General features: G+C 51.4%; 1 protein-coding gene across 1 annotated transcript in view; it reads right to left on the bottom strand.

Moving 5' to 3' along the window:
• The window catches only part of tmc1 (transmembrane channel-like 1), a 153,100-nt gene that overhangs the window by 4,987 nt on the left and 128,200 nt on the right, over window positions 1–19,913 (bottom strand). Inside the window, exons 14-18 of the mRNA XM_072517636.1 lie at window positions 16,421–16,549; window positions 16,214–16,281; window positions 12,300–12,539; window positions 11,743–11,868; window positions 10,533–10,611 (exon numbers count right to left, since the gene is read on the bottom strand). Coding sequence (XP_072373737.1) covers window positions 10,533–10,611; window positions 11,743–11,868; window positions 12,300–12,539; window positions 16,214–16,281; window positions 16,421–16,549 — 642 coding nt within the window. The remainder of the gene's footprint in view (window positions 1–10,532; window positions 10,612–11,742; window positions 11,869–12,299; window positions 12,540–16,213; window positions 16,282–16,420; window positions 16,550–19,913) is intronic.

Raw genomic sequence — 19,913 nt, 5'->3', positions numbered from 1 at the left:
GGCCCTGATGAGACCCTGAACTTACCTTAAAGACTGGCTCCATGGCAGCACACAGGGATTAGCTGCAGTCCCAGCAATGGCCACACATACAAAGGGTCAATGGTTACACATAAAATCAGTCAGTTCAGTTGCATCTGGAATGGAGTCCAACCTACAAGGTAAACTCACTCATGCAGACACACAAATTAGGAGCAGGGGTAGGCCACTCTGGTCCTCAAGCCTCCTCCACCATTCAATAAGATGATGGCTGATCTGATTGTAACTTCAACTCCACAATCACACCTATGCCTGATAAGCTTTCATCTACTTGTTAATCTATTTGATAATCAAGAATCTATTTAGCCACGTCTTTAAAATATTCAAAGACTCTCCTTCACCTACTTTTGAGAAAGAAAGTTCCGAAGACCTGTAACCCTCGAAGAGAAATAATTTTTCCTCATCTCCATCTTAAATGGTGACTCCTTATTTTTAAACAGTGACCCCAATTTCTAGATCCTCTCAGAAGAGGAAATATTGGCTGGGATTCTCCGTTTGGGAGACTATGGGCGTGATTTACCAGCCGCATTGTGCCGGAATTGGAAGGGAAACAGCCAGTAGATCCTGAGTGAGGCCTCCCCTGGGATTCACAATGGCTGTTAGTCCTCGCGAGATCTAACCAGTGCTGCCAGGGTGCCCTGGTGACACTGCCAGGGTGCCAGGCTGGCAGTGCCAAAGTGCCAAGCTGACATTTTTCCCGCACCAGGGATCGGGCCTGGGGGGTGCCCTGCGGCATGTTGCGGGATGCAGAGGGCTCACGGACCGCTCAACAGGTGCGTTGGGGCATTTTGAGGGTCCAGGGATCGCGTCGGGGAGTCGAAAGATCAGGGCGCCATTTGATCTCTTCCTGCACTGAGGAGTTCCACGTGTCAGAGCTCCTCAGTGCATAATATGCAGCTTAGTGCAACCTAATGAGGGTGTTCCCCACCAGGGCAGAAAAAAAACCAGTGTGCCGCTCGATAGCGGGGTGGTTCCCGGCGCTTGTCGATTCCCGCCCAGAATGATCTTGGTTATCTTTTGGTAAATCGTGCCCTATGCTCTCCCTTAAAAGCTAAATACCATGCACCTGGTTTGCACTCACACTGGGAGTGCAGATAAGGAAGTGAATCACAATCCTTAGCCATGCAAATTGGGTGGCACAGTGGCACAGTGGTTAACACTACTGCCTCACAGCAGTCCCGTTCGATTCCGACCTTGCGTGACTCTCTGTGTGGACTTTATAGGTTCTCCCCGTGTCTGCGTGGATTTCCTCCCGGTGCACCGATTTCCTCCCACAGTTGAAAGATATGCAGTTAGGTGGGTTGGCCATGCTAAATTGCCCCTTAGCATCCAAAGGTTGGGAGGGGTTACGGGGATGGGGCGCGGGTATGGGCTGAGGTAGGGTGCTCTTTCAGAGGGTCAGTGCAGACACGATGAGCCATATGGCCTCCTTCTGCACTGCAGAGATTCTATGATTCTATTAAATTAATGCATGGCGAGAATTGCGAGGGATTCCCTCGCGAATCCCATTATCGGGCTGCCAATTATGAGCAGGCAGCTCAATAATGTGGTCCGGCAGCTGCCACCCCCCCACCCCCCACCCCCCCCCCACCCCCCCAAAACAACGCAATTTAGCCCCCCCCCCACTGGAATATTCTGGATCACCCCCCACCCCTCCACCCAACAACCCCATCAGAGATCCCCATGAGAGCGATCCCCACCAGAGCTCCCAATTAGAGAGACCCCCACCAAAGACCCCTAATTAGAGAGACCCCCACCAGAGACCCCTAGTTAAAGAGGCTCTCATCAGAGTCCCTGCATTAGAGAGACCCCTGCTTAGAAACCCCCCATAAGAGAGACCCCTCCCAGGAAGCCAGAGAGCAGTCCAGACAGTGGCAGTGAAAAAAAGAATCACTGCTTTAAAACTCACCTGCTGGTTCAGGCAGAGGAAGCAGCACCTGTCAATTCCTGGAAAGAGAAAACCAGTCCATTGGAGGCCCCCTCTCCACAACACAAATCCTGCCTACCACCCCCCCCCCCACCCCCCCATCAGATCCCCCCTTCAGAGACCCCTCTGTGATGACTGGAAGATGTTAGGAAAATTGGATTATAACTGTAGTGGGAAATTTAAGAGTTAAAGACCTGGGGTTAGAATGTGTTAGTTTAAAAGAATTCTCTTCTGCAGCGCCTGAGTGGCTTTAGCAGACAGCAAGTGAAATTGATGAAGGAATGTGTTTTTCAGTCTGGGCTAATGCATGGTGGTTTGCATAGGGAAGTCCGTGGGGAGTTAATGTGCTTTGCAGCTTGCAAAGATTGTTTACCAGCTTGGGGAGATGAGGTCATTGCTGGGTGGAGCCAATGAAGGCAGAAAGACATTTTGAAAGAATTAAGGAGGCAGTTGTTGGAGAAACTTTGGAGAGAGGAGTTGCCTTCTGATTCTCCTGATGCTGAGCCCCCAATTCTCCCACAGTAAGGTAGATTGAGATATGTATGTTTCTTTTCTCGCTGGTTGATGGAAAATTGAGTAGTCATGTTTAAGGTATGAATTGTAAACTGTTCTTTTTGGGAGTGAAGTTAAAAAGTTTAATATTGTGGTTATAATATAGTTTTGTTTTTAAAATAATCAAGCCCTATTTGTTGACGCAATCGTTCCTGGAGAAAATCATTCCGCACAGTCTTTCAAATAAACTAAAATATTGGGGTATCGGTCAATACCCTAGCCATTGTTGGGGTCTGGTCTGGGATCATAATACCCCCATATCAGAGAGTTAAGTGCTTTCACTTCCTTTCTCAGCAGAAAGCACTAAACTGCATTTGACGTGGCCAAGAACTGTCAATCATAGCTAGATGTTTATAAATATTGAGATTAGGTTTAAAGCTGGGTATTTGAGATGCATTCAAGAGTGAAGAGAAATGAAAATAAACAATCTAAACACCTGGCTCTCTGGAAGCCATTCCCCTGTAAATTACAACCGAATACAAGCTACAGCTCCCTACTTCATCATCCCATTATCTTCAATGCTCCTGGCAGGCATCCTCAGGGAGCTCTGGAGCCGGTGGGCCCCAGCTCACTTGTCAGCGGCACATGCACAGCCATGCCACCCTGTTCCGTGTGCCGACCTCGAGAAGCGGCCTCATCAGAGGGGTGGAACTCGGGGGAGCTGGTGGCCACTGTCCACACTCCATGTGATGAATCCGGCTTGGCACTTAGCGGCCTCTCCTCCCGGTTGATGCCCATAGGGCCCTGGGGTTCACCTTGGGATGGAGGGGCAGCTGGTTCGAGCCCCGGATGCCCTTGCATCATCTTGCTCTGCCTGATCTGGCTGTTCCCCATTGTTCGCACCATAGTGTCGATGCCCTCAGCGATGCTGCTCAGTGATTTGGACATGCTCTGCAGCACCTCAGCCACGCCCAGCTGCGACAGGGATAAACTCCGCAGCACCTCGGCCTTTCCAATCTGAGAGCGGGACATGTCCCACAGAACATCATCAAGGTTGGCCTGGTACTGGGTGACACCCCCCAGGGAGTCTTAAATTCTACCAAGCCCCTCGGCCATGGACGTCACCGGCTGCGCGACACCTTGGACATCTTCACTCATAGTGCTGGCGTTGTGCACCAGGTTCACCACTAGCAGTGTTGGCCCTGGTGCCTCTCATTGCTGCTGCCATCTCCTGCACCCCTAACCTCTTGCACGCCTCCAAGCAGCTAAGGATCTGCTGAAGTAACGCAGACATCTCCCTTTGAATGTCCCGGTCACTCTCTATCATCTCCATCAGCTCCGGAAAACACTGTGCCATGGATGCAGCATCAGGCTGGGGCCCAGCTGGGTCCTGGCATCCAGCAGCCGTCCGACTGCTGTCTCGCCTGGGGGTTCTTGCCTCCACCTGATGTGCATCATCAGCAGTGTGGTGCTCACCAGATTGTGCCCCTGAAGTCTGACAACTAACATTTCCCACCCAGGTGTGTGTATCTGCGTTGGTTGAGGGTGGGGTGACAGCTGTGCCGTGACTATAATGGTAGCATCCACAGAGCTCTCCTCCGAGCTGTTCTCCTTGGAGTCAGGAGAGTGCGCTGTCTGGGACGGGTCGGCTCCATTGGCTGGATGACCTGCGGGAGAATGGACATGTGGTCAGTGGGAGAGATGGGTCAGTCGGTAAGGCAACAACAACTCACGTTTGATGGATCCTCCGAGTGGAGCCCGGTGGTTCCTCACCTCTGCGACATCCGCCAGCCTCCGCGTGGGTGACCGCCTTGAGCTAAGCCACACCGTTCACCCCCAGGGCCCACTCCTCAAAGGAGGTGAGGATTCTCGAGTTCGGCACCCCACCGCCAGTCTGGGCTGTCTCCGTCGGTTATGGGAGAGATTATCCTGAGGAGTCACAGAGGGCATCGTTAGCCACACACGTGGTTCACAGTGGTGGGAGAGTGGGTGTGAAGGAGGGGTTCGGGGGTGGCTGGTGGTTGAGGGGGGAAGGGGGGGTGAAGGAAAGGCTGAGGGATCACATGGGGAGTTGGAGGCTGATGCTCCCTTCGAGGTGGGAGCCATTGGAGTCTACTCCCTCGTGCTGCCCGGTGTAGATCGTTGGCCTTTTCCTGGCACTGAAAGCCAGTCCTCCTGGTCAAACTGCCCAGCTCAAAACTGCTGTCACCTCATCCCAGGCAGCACTGGCTGTCTTGTGGCCGATTCCCCAGGACCCTTGGGGGAACAGGACATGCCCCCTGACCTCCATGACATCTAGCAGCTTCCCCGAATCTTGGGGCCGGTCTCCTGGGCGTTATTATTGTGAGCTGGCTGGAGTTGGCTGAGCAAGTGCAGCTTAAGTGCTGCTCGATCGTGTTAATGGGGGGCTAGTGAGCGCGGTCCTGGAGAATCAGCTGACGAGCCTTCATTTGCGACGAGAAGCCCGTGAAGCCTCATTAAGTGGACCAATTAACGTTGAATTGCGTTGCTGTCCTCGCTGGGCCAAGCACTGGTAAACTCACGGCAGTCCCCACTTGCTACCACATTTCGAAATCTTTCCGGAGAATTGCGCCCTTTAGTTAGCTGGACGCCTTTAATTTGGGTTTCTCTGTAGGGCAGGGCTCTCTAATTAGGGGGTCCCTGTGGGGGGTTTCTTCAGTTAGGGGATCCCAGGGGAATCTTCCTATTCATGGGATCCCTGGCGTGTCTCCCTGTTAATGGGGTCCCTGGGGGGGGGGGCTCCCTATTCATGGGGTCCCTGGGGAGGGAGGTGTCCTTATTAAGGAGATCCCAGGGAGGGCATGGGGGGTCTGGTAGAGGAAGGGCGATCAAGTAGTACTTTGTTGGGTGAGGGTGGCCCACAGATGGACTTTGGGGGTAACCTTCTTAAGGAGTTACTCCCTTGGCCCACAGTGAGGTCCACCACGTCAGGGCCATGCTGGTAAATACCAGAAGTGATCCTTTCCTATGTGATTCTCGGCCCAGGGGACATGAGAATCATGGACCGCCGGAGAACAGAGTCCTGGGCTCGTTAAATGGATGCAAATGGGTCAGAAAGACCGATTTGTATTCATTTACATCCTCCCACTGGCATGAGGTCATGAACCTCGATTCAGGTGCTAGCGATAGGTCGGAGCATCACGTCCGGATCGGCGACCGGGGTCTGTGCCAAGGTTCACCTGATGCCCGATTCTCCGTACCAGCAGGAAACACATTTCGGGCATCATGGGGTGGAGAATCCAGCCCTAAGTGTTAATACCAGGATTGAGTTGCTTGCAGTTCGCATTCCTGTTTCGGGCGCTGTCTGTGGAGCAATTCAGGATACCCTAATGAACCAGCATTCTGCCCATGTCAATCTAGGTCAATTCTCATTTCCGCCGGCGTCGCATTTGCTGAGGCTGGAATTGGCGCGAGAGATTGGAAAGCTGGAGCTGCTTTTAGCATCCACTCCCCACACATTCCAGACAATAAGATGGCCCAGAGAAGAGCAATGCCATGTTGAATGCGGTGGAGGAGAGGCAGGACACCCTCTTCCCCAGGGTGAGTAGAAGGCTCCCGCCCGTGATTGTTAACCGGGCCTGGGCGGAGGTGGAGGGGATTGGCATGGGGGGACTGGCATGCAGTGTCGCTAGAAGATGAACAACCTCCTTAGAGCAACTCGGGTGAGCCACCACCTCTGTTCTCCGGGCATCACTCCTATCCTTCACTCCTCACATCACAACTCCATTCCCATAGAGGCCAATCAAAACCACCTGCCTGCATCCCTCTCACACCCCACCCGGCACCAAACCCCAACACCTGTGAGGTCCTCTTTGGCCAGGTGCCTTGCACACACATGCCAACAGCTACAGACACTCTGGCCTCACCTGCAACCCATAGAGTAGCCCAGGGGCCATTGAGCACCCTGAGGGAGGAGTAAGTGCTGGGGCCTATGCCGATGCCTCCCACAGAGGAGGTGCTGAAACCTCTCAGTGCTTCTGAATCCCCCACCCCCCACCTGGCAATGGCATATCTGATGGGCAGCAGGCAGAACAGGGTGGCACCTCGTCACCTGTGAGACCCAAAAGATGGCCAGGCCCATCTCGGACCGGATCCTCCAAAGGACGATCGCCAAAAGCATCTCAGGTCAGAGGTCGATATACGCAGCAGGACACCTCCACATCTGATGTGCTGTCAGGGGTCACACCTAGAAGGAATGGTAGGACATGTAAAATAAGGAAGTTAGACACCAGTTAAGTTGACGCAAGTGCAGCAGATAGGTTCGAGGTAGAGATCAGGGCCCAAAAATTGTATATAGTCATGATTAAACACCTTTGCACCAACATTCCGACCTGCCTCAATCATCTGACCAAAGGGTGTGAGGGATGGGCTGGGTTGGATGTAGAGGATGTGCCAGGTGGAGGGGTATGGGAGGTTGGTGGTGCGGGGTGTGGATACTGGAGGATGGCACAGGTTAATTGAGCATTCCAGCTGGTGTCACCCTCAGAGGAGCAGGGAATGGAGTCAGAAGTGTGAGGCCACATTGTAAAAAGGTTGCTGATCGAGTGAGTGACCCACCACCACTCAGTATCTTCATAACCCCGCAACACCCCAGCGGATATATGGGCCCATGAGATGGAATGGCGAGCACACATGCAGGGATCACCCGGGCGGACAGTGGAATGTGATCCTGAAGGCAGGAGTCCAACTTTATCAAACGATGAGGACCAGAGCTCATCTCACAGTGAGTCGTCATCACCTTCTGTACCATTGACAAGACCTGTTGATACTGCCTGTCTAGGGAAAACACCCTGTAGTGCTGCTGGTAGACCCTGGGTGGGGGAGGGCCAGCTGGGGTGGTGGGATGGAGTGAAGGGAGGAGCGACAGGGGAGGATGTGATTGATTATGGGGGAGGGGGCACCACTTGGAAGGGGTTGGAGGGGGTGGGAAGAGCATAGAGAGGTGGGACAGGGTGATGGAGATGCCAGTGGCCAAGCCTTCTAGTCGGAAAATCTGCAGGTCAAGAGGTTATCTCATGTGTGGTGGCACTGGTGTTCCCAGCCCGGGCTCCATGCCTGGCATTCTTCCTCCTCATCCAACACGTTCTCCTTCTGCTCCGTGATGTTATGTAGGAAGCAGCAGGCCAGCACGATGCTAGAGACCCTTCTGGGGCTATATTGGAGAGCCCCACCGGAGCCGATGCACCATTCAATGGCGCCCCTGATTGCTGCATGGGCATCGTTATAGAGGTTCTCCACTTCAGTCCGGGGCCTCCGGACACGCATCATTAGCCAAGACCACAGTGGGTGACCCTTGTCACCAAGAGCCAACACCTCACCCGAGGGAGCACCTCAAAGGTGCCAGGAACCGATGAGTGTGCCAGGATATATGCATTGTGCACGCTGCCTGGATATCGGGCACAGACGTGCATAGTGTGCAGCTGGTGGTCACGCACCAACTGTACATTCAGGGAGTGGAAGCCCTTCCGATTGATGAAAGGCACCCCTGATGAGCCGATGCTTGTACGGGGATGCTTGTATGTGGGCTGGTTTAGCACAGTGGGCTTAAAAGCTGGCTTGTAATGCAGAACAAGGACAGCAGCGTGGGTTCAATTCCCGTACCAGCCTCACCGAACAGGCGCCGGAATGTGCCGACTAGGGGCTTTTCACAGTAACTTCATTGAAGCCTACTTGTGACAATAAGCGATTATTATTATTCTTATGTGTGCCATGGTTCATCCCCTGGGCCTGGGGCATGCAAGTGATGATGACAAATCCTGCTACCCAGGAATCCTGGTGTGCCTGGTCCAGATTGAAGTTCATATAGTCTGCTGCCCGGGCGCGTAGGGCTTCCATCATAGTGCAGCCGCACCTGTATACGGATGTGTGAGAGATCACAGACAGGACCCCACTCACCCCCTGGAAAGGCCCACAGGCATAAAAGTTTAGGGCGACTGTCACCTTGATGGCCACTGGGAGCAAGTATCCTCCTCCATACCCTCACGGTGCCAGGTGTGCCATCATCTGGCACAGGTGGCATCTGATCTCGCTGGTTAGCCAAAGTCTTTGGTGGCACAAGAGTTCTGGCATTTCCTCATAGGACAGGCGCTGGCGGTATACACATGCCCTGATGCGGCTCTTCCTTTGCATCTCATCCTTGGCTTGTCGGACAGCCGGCACTCCAGACTCAACAGCTGGCCCCTGCTCTTCTGGAGCAGGTTCCTCTTGTGCAGGGTCCTCCCCGAGCAGGCCCTGTGCTCCAGCTCCTGTACGACCATAATAGCAGCTGTGGCCAGGGGGGTAGCAAGCATTCCTGGCTGTACTCCGAAATTCACTCTCCACAGGTGGGAAAAGAGAAGACATGTTAGTCATAATATACACCAGTATATCATGATGCAGACACACACTGATGGACACACAGTAAGACCAATCAACATACACAACACCGCAGCCAATCACCAGTGAGAGCATACACACTATAAAGACAGGGGACATCAGAGTTCCCGCTCATTCGAGTAGCAGCTAGCTAGGAACACAGAGCTCACAGCCTGCAACAGAGACATTCACCATGTGCTGAGTGCATCAACTGGTTAGGACAAGGCAAAGGTCTTTAGTTAAAGCTGGTATCGTATTTACCCACAGTTCAAGTATGTTTAAATAGTTAACCTTTTAATAAAATAGTGTTGCACTACTTCAAGTGTTGGTGACCTGTATGTGATCCAGAACACCCAACACATCAATATTGGCAAGATGAGTATCCCCTTGCCCATCCAACTCCAACAGGCTACATGGTAACACAGAGTTGCACTTTAACTCCACCCTCCAGCTCCACATGTCCCTTCCAAACCCACCCCACCCCTCAGCCATTCCTCCCGAGTCTCCCCCCACATTCCACCCTTGTGCCAATCAGTGAGTGACACCGGAGAGTCTCTATCCTCACCACCCATCCCTGTCAACAGGGATACAGGTGGCTGCTGCAACCCATGTCAGCAATAGGCTCTGTAGTCCCTGTCCTGTCTCCCCAATGGCGTCTACTATGGGTGTCCTCATTGGGTGGGCCATGTGTAATGCCGCCAACAGGGTGAACCTGAATGTGCAGTGGATAGGGTCACCGTGTGCCACCAATCACCTCCATGCTTAGAGGTTTGTGTGTGGGCAGGTCCTACAGATGGGGGTGAGATAGGGACGTCTGCTGGCAGCGTAGTTGCAGTGTGATGTAGGTCCTGGGTGCGTCACACAAGTTGTGACAAACTGACCGGGGGTAGGATGGATGGGACCAGGGGCATAGTGGGCAGGCACGGCTTGGAGACAGCTGGTCCTGTGGAATGGACTAGCTGATAGTGTCATTGATGAGAGGGCAGTGTGTCAGGGAGGGTTCCAAAGGCCACTGTACATGTGTCCTTTGTTTGGGCTGAGCTCTGCTATTCCCCTGCTTCCCCTGAAGTGGGGCTGCTCTTCTGATGAGTGCACTGAGGAGTGACAGCACCTGGTCTGTCACTGATTGATCTTGGCCATGCCCATTGTTGGACCAGCTGGGGTCTGAGGGTTTCCAGAGGGATGGCCTGGGTGGGCTCCCAAATGACCAGAGGCTCTGTGAACATTTACAGGACACAGTGAGCAGTCCGCAGAGTGAGCAGCCAGGGGCCTGTAGCCTGTACCAAATGGGTGCATTTAAAACAAATACTGCAGCAATAGCAGCCTGAGCCAGGCCACCCCAATCCCGAGGGGGGCACCCTGAATTCATGGAGCTGTCAGCAAGTCCCCCCAGAGACCCACATTTTACCAAATCCCTTTCTCTTTCCAGTGAGTTCCTTTGGACTAAGATTTGCTAAAGGTACAGAATTCCTATTACAAGCAGACATGTTGCAATGCATGCAATAATATTGCAGTAGAACCTAATAACAAAAAAACATACAAAAGTGTCTCTCTCACTCAACCACTGCCTAGTCATTCTGACAATAAATGATAGTGACAATGGACAATTGGAACATGTTGTTTAATCTATGATTTACGTTTATAATATTTAGGCACATGGGGTACTTCTACAAAACATTCCTTTGATAAGCTGAATACCTACATTTTGTAGTTTCTTCTTTAATTCCAAGTTTGCAGCCTTATATGATTCAGAGGTTGTTTGAAGATAATAGATAGCCAAACTGCAAAGGAACAACATGCCCCATGGGATTTTATCATTCATCAAAATTAACACTTGAACCACAAATGTATAAAATCTACCTGTACTTTTCTCATGATCAAGTCATAAAGCTTTTTGGTGATCTGACAGGATACTCTGAGGCCTGGATAGAGTGGATGTGGAGAGGATGTTCCCACTTGTCGGAAAAACTAGGACCAGAGGACACAATCTCAGACTAAAGGAACAATCCTTTAAACAGAGATGAGGAGGAATTTCTTCAACCAGAGGGTGGTGAATCTGTGGAACTCTTTGCCGCAGAAGGCTGTGGAGGCCAATTCACTGAGTGTCTTTGAGACAGAGACTGATAGGTTCTTGATTAATTCGGGGAGTAAGGGTTATGGGGAGAAGGCAGGACAATGGGAATGAGAAAAATATCAGCCATGATTGAGTGGCGGAGCAGACTCGATAGGCCGAGTGGTTTGATTCTGCTCCTATGGTTTATGGTCTTATGATTCTAAATCAATGACACCGGGGGTCTTTTTAGAAACAACTATTCCCAAATGTAAATGTATGAAATTAAATGAGACAGCCATATCTGTAATGTTTTTGTTATGACATCCTTTTCAATGTTTCTGCTCATTTTCACCCCTCCTGATCTGTTGAAGTTCTATTAGGCTATAGTTGTTAGTTGCCTGTGATACCTTGTCCAAGTCAGCAAGTTATCCATGATCCCTAGCAATGTCAGTACATTGTTCAGTCACAGAGAAAACACAGATGTGACAAATACAATCCTCATACCAAAAATAAAATCTTGCAACAGAGACACTGGGCTAGTGATCCAGGGCAATTTTAGTCCCTTACTAAAGAACATTGAACATATGTAGCTTCCCCGCTGCCCCTGCTTAAGATCATCTAATTCACCACAAACAAGTGCTCAAACCTGGGGTCGCTTGGTGTGTGTAACTCAAGAACTGTTGCCTTAGCAGCTGAGCTACTAAATAACCCTCTTTTAAGGAGGTTTATTGAAACAGACTCCAGAAGCTATAAGTTCAAAATTTACAAAATACTTGGAAATATTTATAGATAATAGAAAATAAGCGGTTCCAAGTGACCAATTATTTATTACACAAATATTTGAGCCGAAATTACTTACACCATGAGTAAAATGAAAGACAGAATCAAACCAGGATTGGTGGCAGCAGTGAAAACTTTCCCAAACCATGCTGGAAAGTCACTGTCCAGAGTTTCTTGAATAACATCAAACATTCTTTCTTTGCCACTGTAAAATAGAAATTATTTACATTTAGGAATTGTATTTGATTTAAATTTGCCATGATGCTTGCTGTGGCCTCAAGTTAAAAGTTGATGGCATGAAAAGTTTCCGTGATAGTTAATTTTGTAAGGCTAATTGTCCTGAACCTCTCCTTATCTCCCGCTATAACCTGCAAAGCTGTTGGATAAATAGCATGTAAAAGACAGTTTTTAAACTATCTGCATCTTTCCTCTTGGAATTCTGCTGATCTCCCTCCAGAAAACCCCTGAAGAAATTCTGTGTAAGTGTTAATAGTCCAGAAGGTCTTAGGTTTTATTTTAATCTATTCTGAATGAGTCTATCTCAGCTGCCCAGAGACTCCTGCTGGAAAATGCATGTGCGATGATAAGTGAGAATATCATTAGATGATTGGCCAATTTCCAAGCAATGTTATTCACCTAAATGGACCACAATCAAAGGACGGTGGTATTGAGACAATGGTGTAAACTGCAGGCAGTGTTGACAGGAACAAGATGATCAGCAACATGGCCATGTAGAAGTTATTTGATCTTGAAGCCTTGAACACACGCTCATGTGGAACATTGGTGCACATGACTGCCCAACACTGCAGATACATGGAGGCCAGAAGACGTAGAACATTGATAGCTGGAAGACACGGAGCATAAAAGGCACCCATCCTAAGGAAAAAAATATCAGAATTATTGCTTGACACACTATCTTACAGAGATAAGAAAATGTTCAAATCATGTCTCCACAATTAGAAATTAAACTCAACGAGGAAGTTTACTGCTTAATTAATCTTACATAAATGCTGTTGAGGATGCATTGATGAGCACAAACCAAGAAACAAATGTAAACAAATAGTGGGCGCAATTCAGCGGACACAAGTTAAAGTTTGCTGAACGGCATGTTTAATGGGGTGTATCTCGCCAGCCGTAGCGCAGAGACACCTCACTATCCAACGGCACTTTGCTGCTTCTTTTGGCCTCAGGGAGTTTCTCCCTGCTAAGGCCGCACTTAGAGGGATATCATAGGTCGAGGTGCCATTTTGTCTGGCAGCCCCGATCTTTCAGACCCCCCCCTCTTGTATTTGTGACCACTCACAGACACCCCCCCCCCCCCACAACCTTGGGGAGGGCCATGGAAACCGCATGTCTGACAGTTACAACCTGGTACCCTGGCACCCAGGAACTGCAGCGTGGCACCCTGGCAGTGCCAGGGTGGCACTGTCAGGGTACCAGGGTTGCACTGCCAAGGTGCCTGGTTGGCAGTGCCAAGGTGTCCAGGTGCCAGAGGGAGTGCCAGCATGCCACCAAGCCCTGCCTCGACTATCCGGGGTGTTTCCAATGGCCTTGGAGAACCCCCCAGGTTCCATCACGACTGGTCACGTTTGTGTGGATCTGTACTAAATAGCATCCTGGCGAGGTCTCCCAGGCGCGGCCAGTGAGTAGTGTGCGCCGGGTGAATTTGATGTCCGGATATTTAAATGAGCCGTAAGTTTTTCTCTTTGAGATAGCTGTAGGAACATAGGAACAGGAGGAGGCAATTCAGCCTGCCGGGCCTGCTCCGCCATTAATACGATCATTGCTGACCAGACACTTCAATATCTTTTACACCCAATATCCCCATAACCCTTTATGTTATTGTTAATCGGACATCTATCAATCTCTACCTTCAACATAGTCAACGACTGAGCTTCCGCAGCCCTCTGGAGTAGAACATTCCAAAGATTCACAACCCTCTGGGTAAAGAAATTCCTCCTCATTTTGATCCCAAGGTGGTATCCCCCTTATTTTGAAATTGTGCCCCTTTTTTATTTTATCTTTATTGTCACAAGTCGGCTTACATTAACATTGCAATAAAGTTACTGTGAAAAGCCCCTAGTCGCCACATTCCGGCGCCTGTTCGGATACACAGAGGGAGAATTCAGAATGTCCAATTCACCTAACAAGCACGTCTTTTGGAACTTGGTTGATATATTTATTCAGCATATCTTACACATTGCAATGATAAAGGATGGCATTAATAGCTAGATATTCAAGTAATGGATATATCCCAATTGAGTTATTACCACTGGGAAATACAGTGGAAAACAACATGGAGAATTTTCTCAAACATTTTTCTGTTTTTGTTGGATCAGCAATATTCTAAATAGATGCGTAAGATCCACAATGATCATTAATCCAGCTGTGTTCATTTTAAGAGGCATTAATGGAGTGGGAAAAATCCTTACAATGCAGAAGGAGGCCATTCGGTCCATCAGGGCTGCACCAACCCTCTGAAAGGGCACCCTACTTAGGCCCACTCCAGACCCTAGCCCGTAACCACACCTAACCTTCACATATTTGGACACTAAGGAGCAATTTTGGCATTGTTAATCCAACAACGCTTTTGGGAGCCAGAGGTACAATTAACCATCATAAAAATGCAATTTTGTTTTGATGAAGGGGATTCCCTGGGGAGTTAATTCATTTTCAGCGTGGTGAGATTATGTCATTGCTGGGCAGAGCTAAGGCTTTTTGAGAAAACATTTTCAGTTCAGTTCTGATCTGGCTGAAGGTGTGCACAGTGAAACAGTTCTTCTCTCACTGTAACTAAGTTAAAAGCGATTAACTATATTTAAATCATTGCAGACTTGTCTGAGGACTAGGGTGAGCTGAAGCAAGCCAGTGAAAACAGCTTTTGAAGACATCCAGCCAAAATTTCTGGATGGGTCTGACCGGACTTAGATATTTTCTGTAAAGCAGTGTCAAAAATCTCTTCCTCAAAGGGTAACTCTGTAAAGCTAGAATTCCTCTGTGCCATTGGTATTTATTTTCTTGTTGTCCAAGTGGGAATAAAGATAGCAATTAAGGGTATTGCATTCGCTGCATTGAGTAATATTGTTTAAGGGGTAATTGTAAGCTATTTTCTGGTGTGATGCTAAAGATTTTAATACACTGGTCGTAATAAAGTTTGTTTTAATATACCATATCCCTATTTCTTTGTGCAATCACTGCCGGGGCAAAGTATCCTTTCCTCACAGTCTTACAAAATTAAAATATAATATTGGTGTTTCTGTCCAGTATCCTAGCCACTGTTGGGGTCTGGTTTGGGATCGTAACAGTAATAATATTAATCTTTATTAATGTCACAAGAAGGCTTACATTAACACTGCAATGAAGTTATTGATATCAATATCACTCCACAGAAATTTCGCTCCTGACAGTCATGATAAGGTATAGAGGGTAGTTGTAGAGGCATCCACAATCTAGAATATTCTACCATCATATGCTCCCACTAAAGGAGACAGCAAATGGTAATGTGCACAGTTTTGGTGCGAAATACTCCGTAATTGGCACGATGTCCGCCGACCGGCGCCAAAAAAGGCGCAAATCAGTCCGGCATTGTGCCTCCCCAAAGGTACGGAAGTCTCCGCATCCTGACCGGCCGAGCCCTAACCTTGAGGGGTTAGGCCCGCGCCGGACTGATTTCCGCCCCGCCAGCTGGTGGGAAAGGCCTTTGGTGCCCCGCCAGCTGGCGCAGAAATGACATTGCCGGGCGGCGCATGCGCGGGAGCGTCAGTGGCCACTCACGGCATCCCCGCGCATGCGCAGTGGAGGGAGTCTCTTCCGCCTCCGCCATGGTGGAGACCGTGGCGAGGGCGGAAGGAAAAGAGTGCCCCCACAGCACAGGCCTGCCTGCGGATCGGTGGGTCCCGATCGTGGGCCAGGCCACCGTGGGGGCACCCCCCGGGGCCAGATCGCCCCGCGCCCCCCCCCAGGACCCTGGAGCCTGCCCGCGCCGCCTTGCCCCGCCGGTAAGAGAGGTGGTTTAATCCACGCCGGCGGGACAGGCATTCTAGCAGCGGGACTTCGGCCCATTCGGGCTGGAGAATCGCCGGGAGGGGTGGGGGGCGCCAACCGGCGCGGCACGATTCCCGCCCCCGCCGAATCTCCGGTGCCAGAGAATTCGGCAACCGGCGGGGGCGGGATTCACGCTAGCCCCCGGCGATTCTCCGACCCGGCGGGGGGTCGGAGAATCTCGCCCAAGATACTCAAACTACATGGAGAATAGTCATAGATCGGTAAAGACGAGGGGAATCTCGCCCCTGGTGTTCTGAAACCATTCCTTATGATGTCATTCAATACATAAATGATGACAATGTTGAATAGGAGGTTTTTCTATTTAAAAAAGGCAAATCCAATGAATCTCCCATCTCATTTCATACATGAATCTTGAAACTGGAGTACATAGGATTTGCTCATGGACTCCCATGGCTCCCAGCTTCCTCAGGACGACCGGGTGAAGCATGAGAAGTCTTATGAATGTCTCTGAAAACAATCAAAGTATTACCTTTATGCTCACTCACCATATCATGCCTTGATTGAAGATCAGACCTAAAACATTCCCACTGATATCAAATTCTGCATAGGAAGGCTAGACAAAAATAATAGTTCTTATTCAATGGTTTATTCCAAGCAATTATTACAAATTACAGTTTCTCATATTACATTGCATGTAGTAATTGTATGTATGTGTGTATCTGGACATAAAATCATAATTAGTTAGTACTTACAAATCCATATTCCAGGTCCCAACACCAACAGTAATTAATAAATCTGACAAAAACAGCACGGAGGAAATCTCCAATTAGTATAGTTATGACGGTCGTCAAGGTATCTGAAATAGTGAGCCGGACAAACTCCTATGAGAAAGTGGAAATGCATTTTAATATGGTTGTATTTCTCAGTCTCCTATGAAATCTCAGCTACGTATCACAATACTTTTAACTTCATAAATTTGAACACATCGTCCTCTGTTATTATTTTAAGTCAAATAAAAATTAAAATATTCTATTTGTAGCAATTATATATTTTTTGAAGATGGGCCCGGGCGAAATTCTCCCCAAACGGCACGATGTCCGCCGACTGGCGCCCAAAACGGCGCCAATCAGACGGGTATCGCGCCGCCCCAAAGGTGCGGAATGCTCCGCATCTTTGGGGGCCGAGCCCCAACATTGAGGGGCTAGGCCGACGCCGGTGGGATTTCCGCCCCGCCAGCTGGCGGAAACGGCCTTTGTTGCCCCGCCAGCTGGCGCGGAAATGACATGTCGGAGCGGCGCATGCGCGGGAGCGTCAGCGGCCGCTGACAGTTTCCCGCGCATGCGCAGTGGGGAGAGTCTCTTCCGCCTCCGCCATGATGGAGACCGTTGCGGAGGCGGAAGGGAAAGAGTGCCCCCATGGCACAGGCCCGCCCGCGGATCGGTGGGCCCCAATCGCGGGCCAGGCCACCGTGGGGGCACCCCCGGGGTCAGATCGCCCCGCGCCCCCCCCCAGGACCCCGGAGCCCGCCCACGCCGCCTTGTCCCGCCGGTAAATAGGTACTTTAATTTACGCTGGCGGGACAGGCAATTTATCGGCGGGACTTCGGTCCATTCGGGCCGGAGAATCGAGCGGGGGGGGGCCCGCCAACCGGCGCGGCCCGATTCCCGCCCCCTCCGAATATCCAGTACCGGAGACTTCGGCAACCGGCGTGGGCGGGATTCACGGTGGCCAACGGCCATTCTCCAACCTGCTGGGGGGTCGGAGAATGACGCCCCGGGGTTCTTCAAACAGGAATTACATTTATACCCTTAGAATGTTGAATGTCCTCAGATATTATAAAATTCATGGATAATTTCCATGGTATCAAATTCACTCAAAACATTTGATGGGAAATTTCTGATGCCAGCTCGTACAAAGCCAATTTGGAGAAGCAGTTGGAATTGTGGAATGACTTGTACTTATATCATTCTTCACAAAATGTTCATGCCTGCCAAACATATGCGGGGGGGATTCTCCGTTGTTGAGACATTGGGCGGGGTTCTCTGGAAAGATTTCTTAAGTGTTGTAGCGAGCAGGAATTGTCGCGGGCTTCCAGGCGCTCAGCCCAGCGAGGCCTGCAATGCTATTCAACGTTAATTGATCCACTTAACGAGGGCCCATAGGCTTCTCGCCGCAAATGAAGGCTCACCACCTGATTCACAGGCACCGCGCTTGCCAGCTCGAGTAGCACCTGCTTGACCCAGCCAGCTCGCAACAATGGTTCCAAGGAGACTATTCCCAAGATTCAGGGACGCTGACCTAGGGAGGCTCCTAGACGCATTGGAGGCTAGGAGGGATATCCTGTTCCCCCGAGGGTCCCGGAGGGTTAACCGTAAGACAACCAGTGCTGCCTGGGGTGAGCTAACAGCAGCTGTGAGCGCCAGGAATGCAACCAGGAGGACAGATCTCCAGTGTCAAAAAAAGGTCAACAACCTACACCTGGGCGCATAAGTGAATAGACATCAACACCCCTCACACACCCCTCGCACCCCCACCCGAGACCTGTCCACCCCCAAGGAAGTATCCACCCTCCAACTCTCCATATGACCACCACGCCTCCCTCCAGCCCCCTCGCCCTTCGCAAACTGTTTGGCGCCTGGTGCGGTTCTCATTTTGGCCGCTCCCGTATTCTCCTGCCTCGTTTCGCGTGAGTGCGAGCATAACGAGGTCAGAGAATTGCGCCCTTAACGTTAACGTTGGGAAAGAATTCGGGGACTTCTACAACCGCAAAACTGGCATCGCACCTGGACCAATTCAATGACTGTTAAGGGGCTAGCACCGGCGCCACGTGGAACACAATCGATTCCAATGGGAAACAGTGCTGGATTCACCAGATATGTGATTGACACTCAGGAGGCTGACAACTGCAGCCACATATACAACTCACTCCCCACGCACACCATCCCAACTAACAAAATGGCAGCAAGATACGCGATCCCGAGGTGCACCAACATGGAACTGGGGACCTTGCGACATGCCGGGGAGGAGAGGCAGGTGAGCATGCGCCCCGGGGTGGGATGAAGGCTGCCAGCCATCGTCGTTCCCCGGGCCTGGATACAGGTGGCAGTGGTGGTCAGCGCTGTGCGCAACACTGTCTGGACCAGCCAGGAGTGTCGGAAGAAACTGTACGACCTCCTCAGGGTGGCCAGGTTAGTAGGCAACACTGTGCCCCGAGCACCAACCCCCATTCCACATACCTGTGACTCCACCCACCTACCCAAAGTGGAAGGTGACCAAACCCCCACTCTGCACCACATGACGGCCTCTCAGAACCGCCGGGAGCGGGAGAAGACTGGAGGGGGACCGCCAGACCTGGGACCACTCACCGCAGCAGAGCAGAGGGCACTGGACAAGGTCGGCAGTCCCGAAGAAAGGGCAGTCGCCAGGGTGGAGGTCGGCATTGCCTCAGGAAGTGAGACTCCATTGAGTTGTGGTACCCCATGGCACGTGTCACGCCCTCCACCACCACCCCCACACCACCCCCATTACCCCCATGCTGCCCCCACCACCCCCAAACCGCCCCCAATACCCACACACCGCCCCCACCACCCCCACACCGTCCCCATTAACCCCACACCGCCCCACCACCCCCACACCGTCCTCATTACCCCCACACCGCCCCCACCGCCCCCACACCGCCCCCACCACCGCCACACCGCCCCCATTACCCCCACACCGCCCCACCATCCCCACACCGTCCCCATTACCCCCACACCACCCCCACACCGCCCCCATTACCCCCACACTGCCCCCACCACCCCCACACCATCCCCGTTACCCCCACACCGCCCCCACCACCCCCACACCGCACCCACCACCGCCACATCGCCCCCACACCGTCCCCATTACCTCCACACCGCCCCCACCACCCCCACACCGCCCCCACCACCGCCACACCGCCCCCACCACCCCCACACCGTCCCCATTACCCCCACACCACACCATTACCCACAAACCGCCCCCACCACCGCCACACCGCCCCCATCACCCCCACACCGCCTCATCACACCCACACAGCTCCCACCACCCTCACACCGCCCCCCCATTACCCCCACACCACCCCCATCACACCGACACCGCCCCCACCAACCGCACACCGCCCCCATCACCCCACACTGCCCCATCACCCTCACACCGCGCCCATTACCCCCACACCACCCTCATCACCCCCACACCGCCCCCACAATCCCCACACCGCCTTATCAC

The sequence above is a fragment of the Scyliorhinus torazame genome, chromosome 9 (assembly GCF_047496885.1).
Source record: "Scyliorhinus torazame isolate Kashiwa2021f chromosome 9, sScyTor2.1, whole genome shotgun sequence".
Lineage (NCBI taxonomy): Eukaryota > Metazoa > Chordata > Chondrichthyes > Carcharhiniformes > Scyliorhinidae > Scyliorhinus > Scyliorhinus torazame.
The sequence above is the reverse complement of the archived record's forward strand: the minus strand, read 5'-3'. Positions and strand labels throughout refer to the sequence as shown.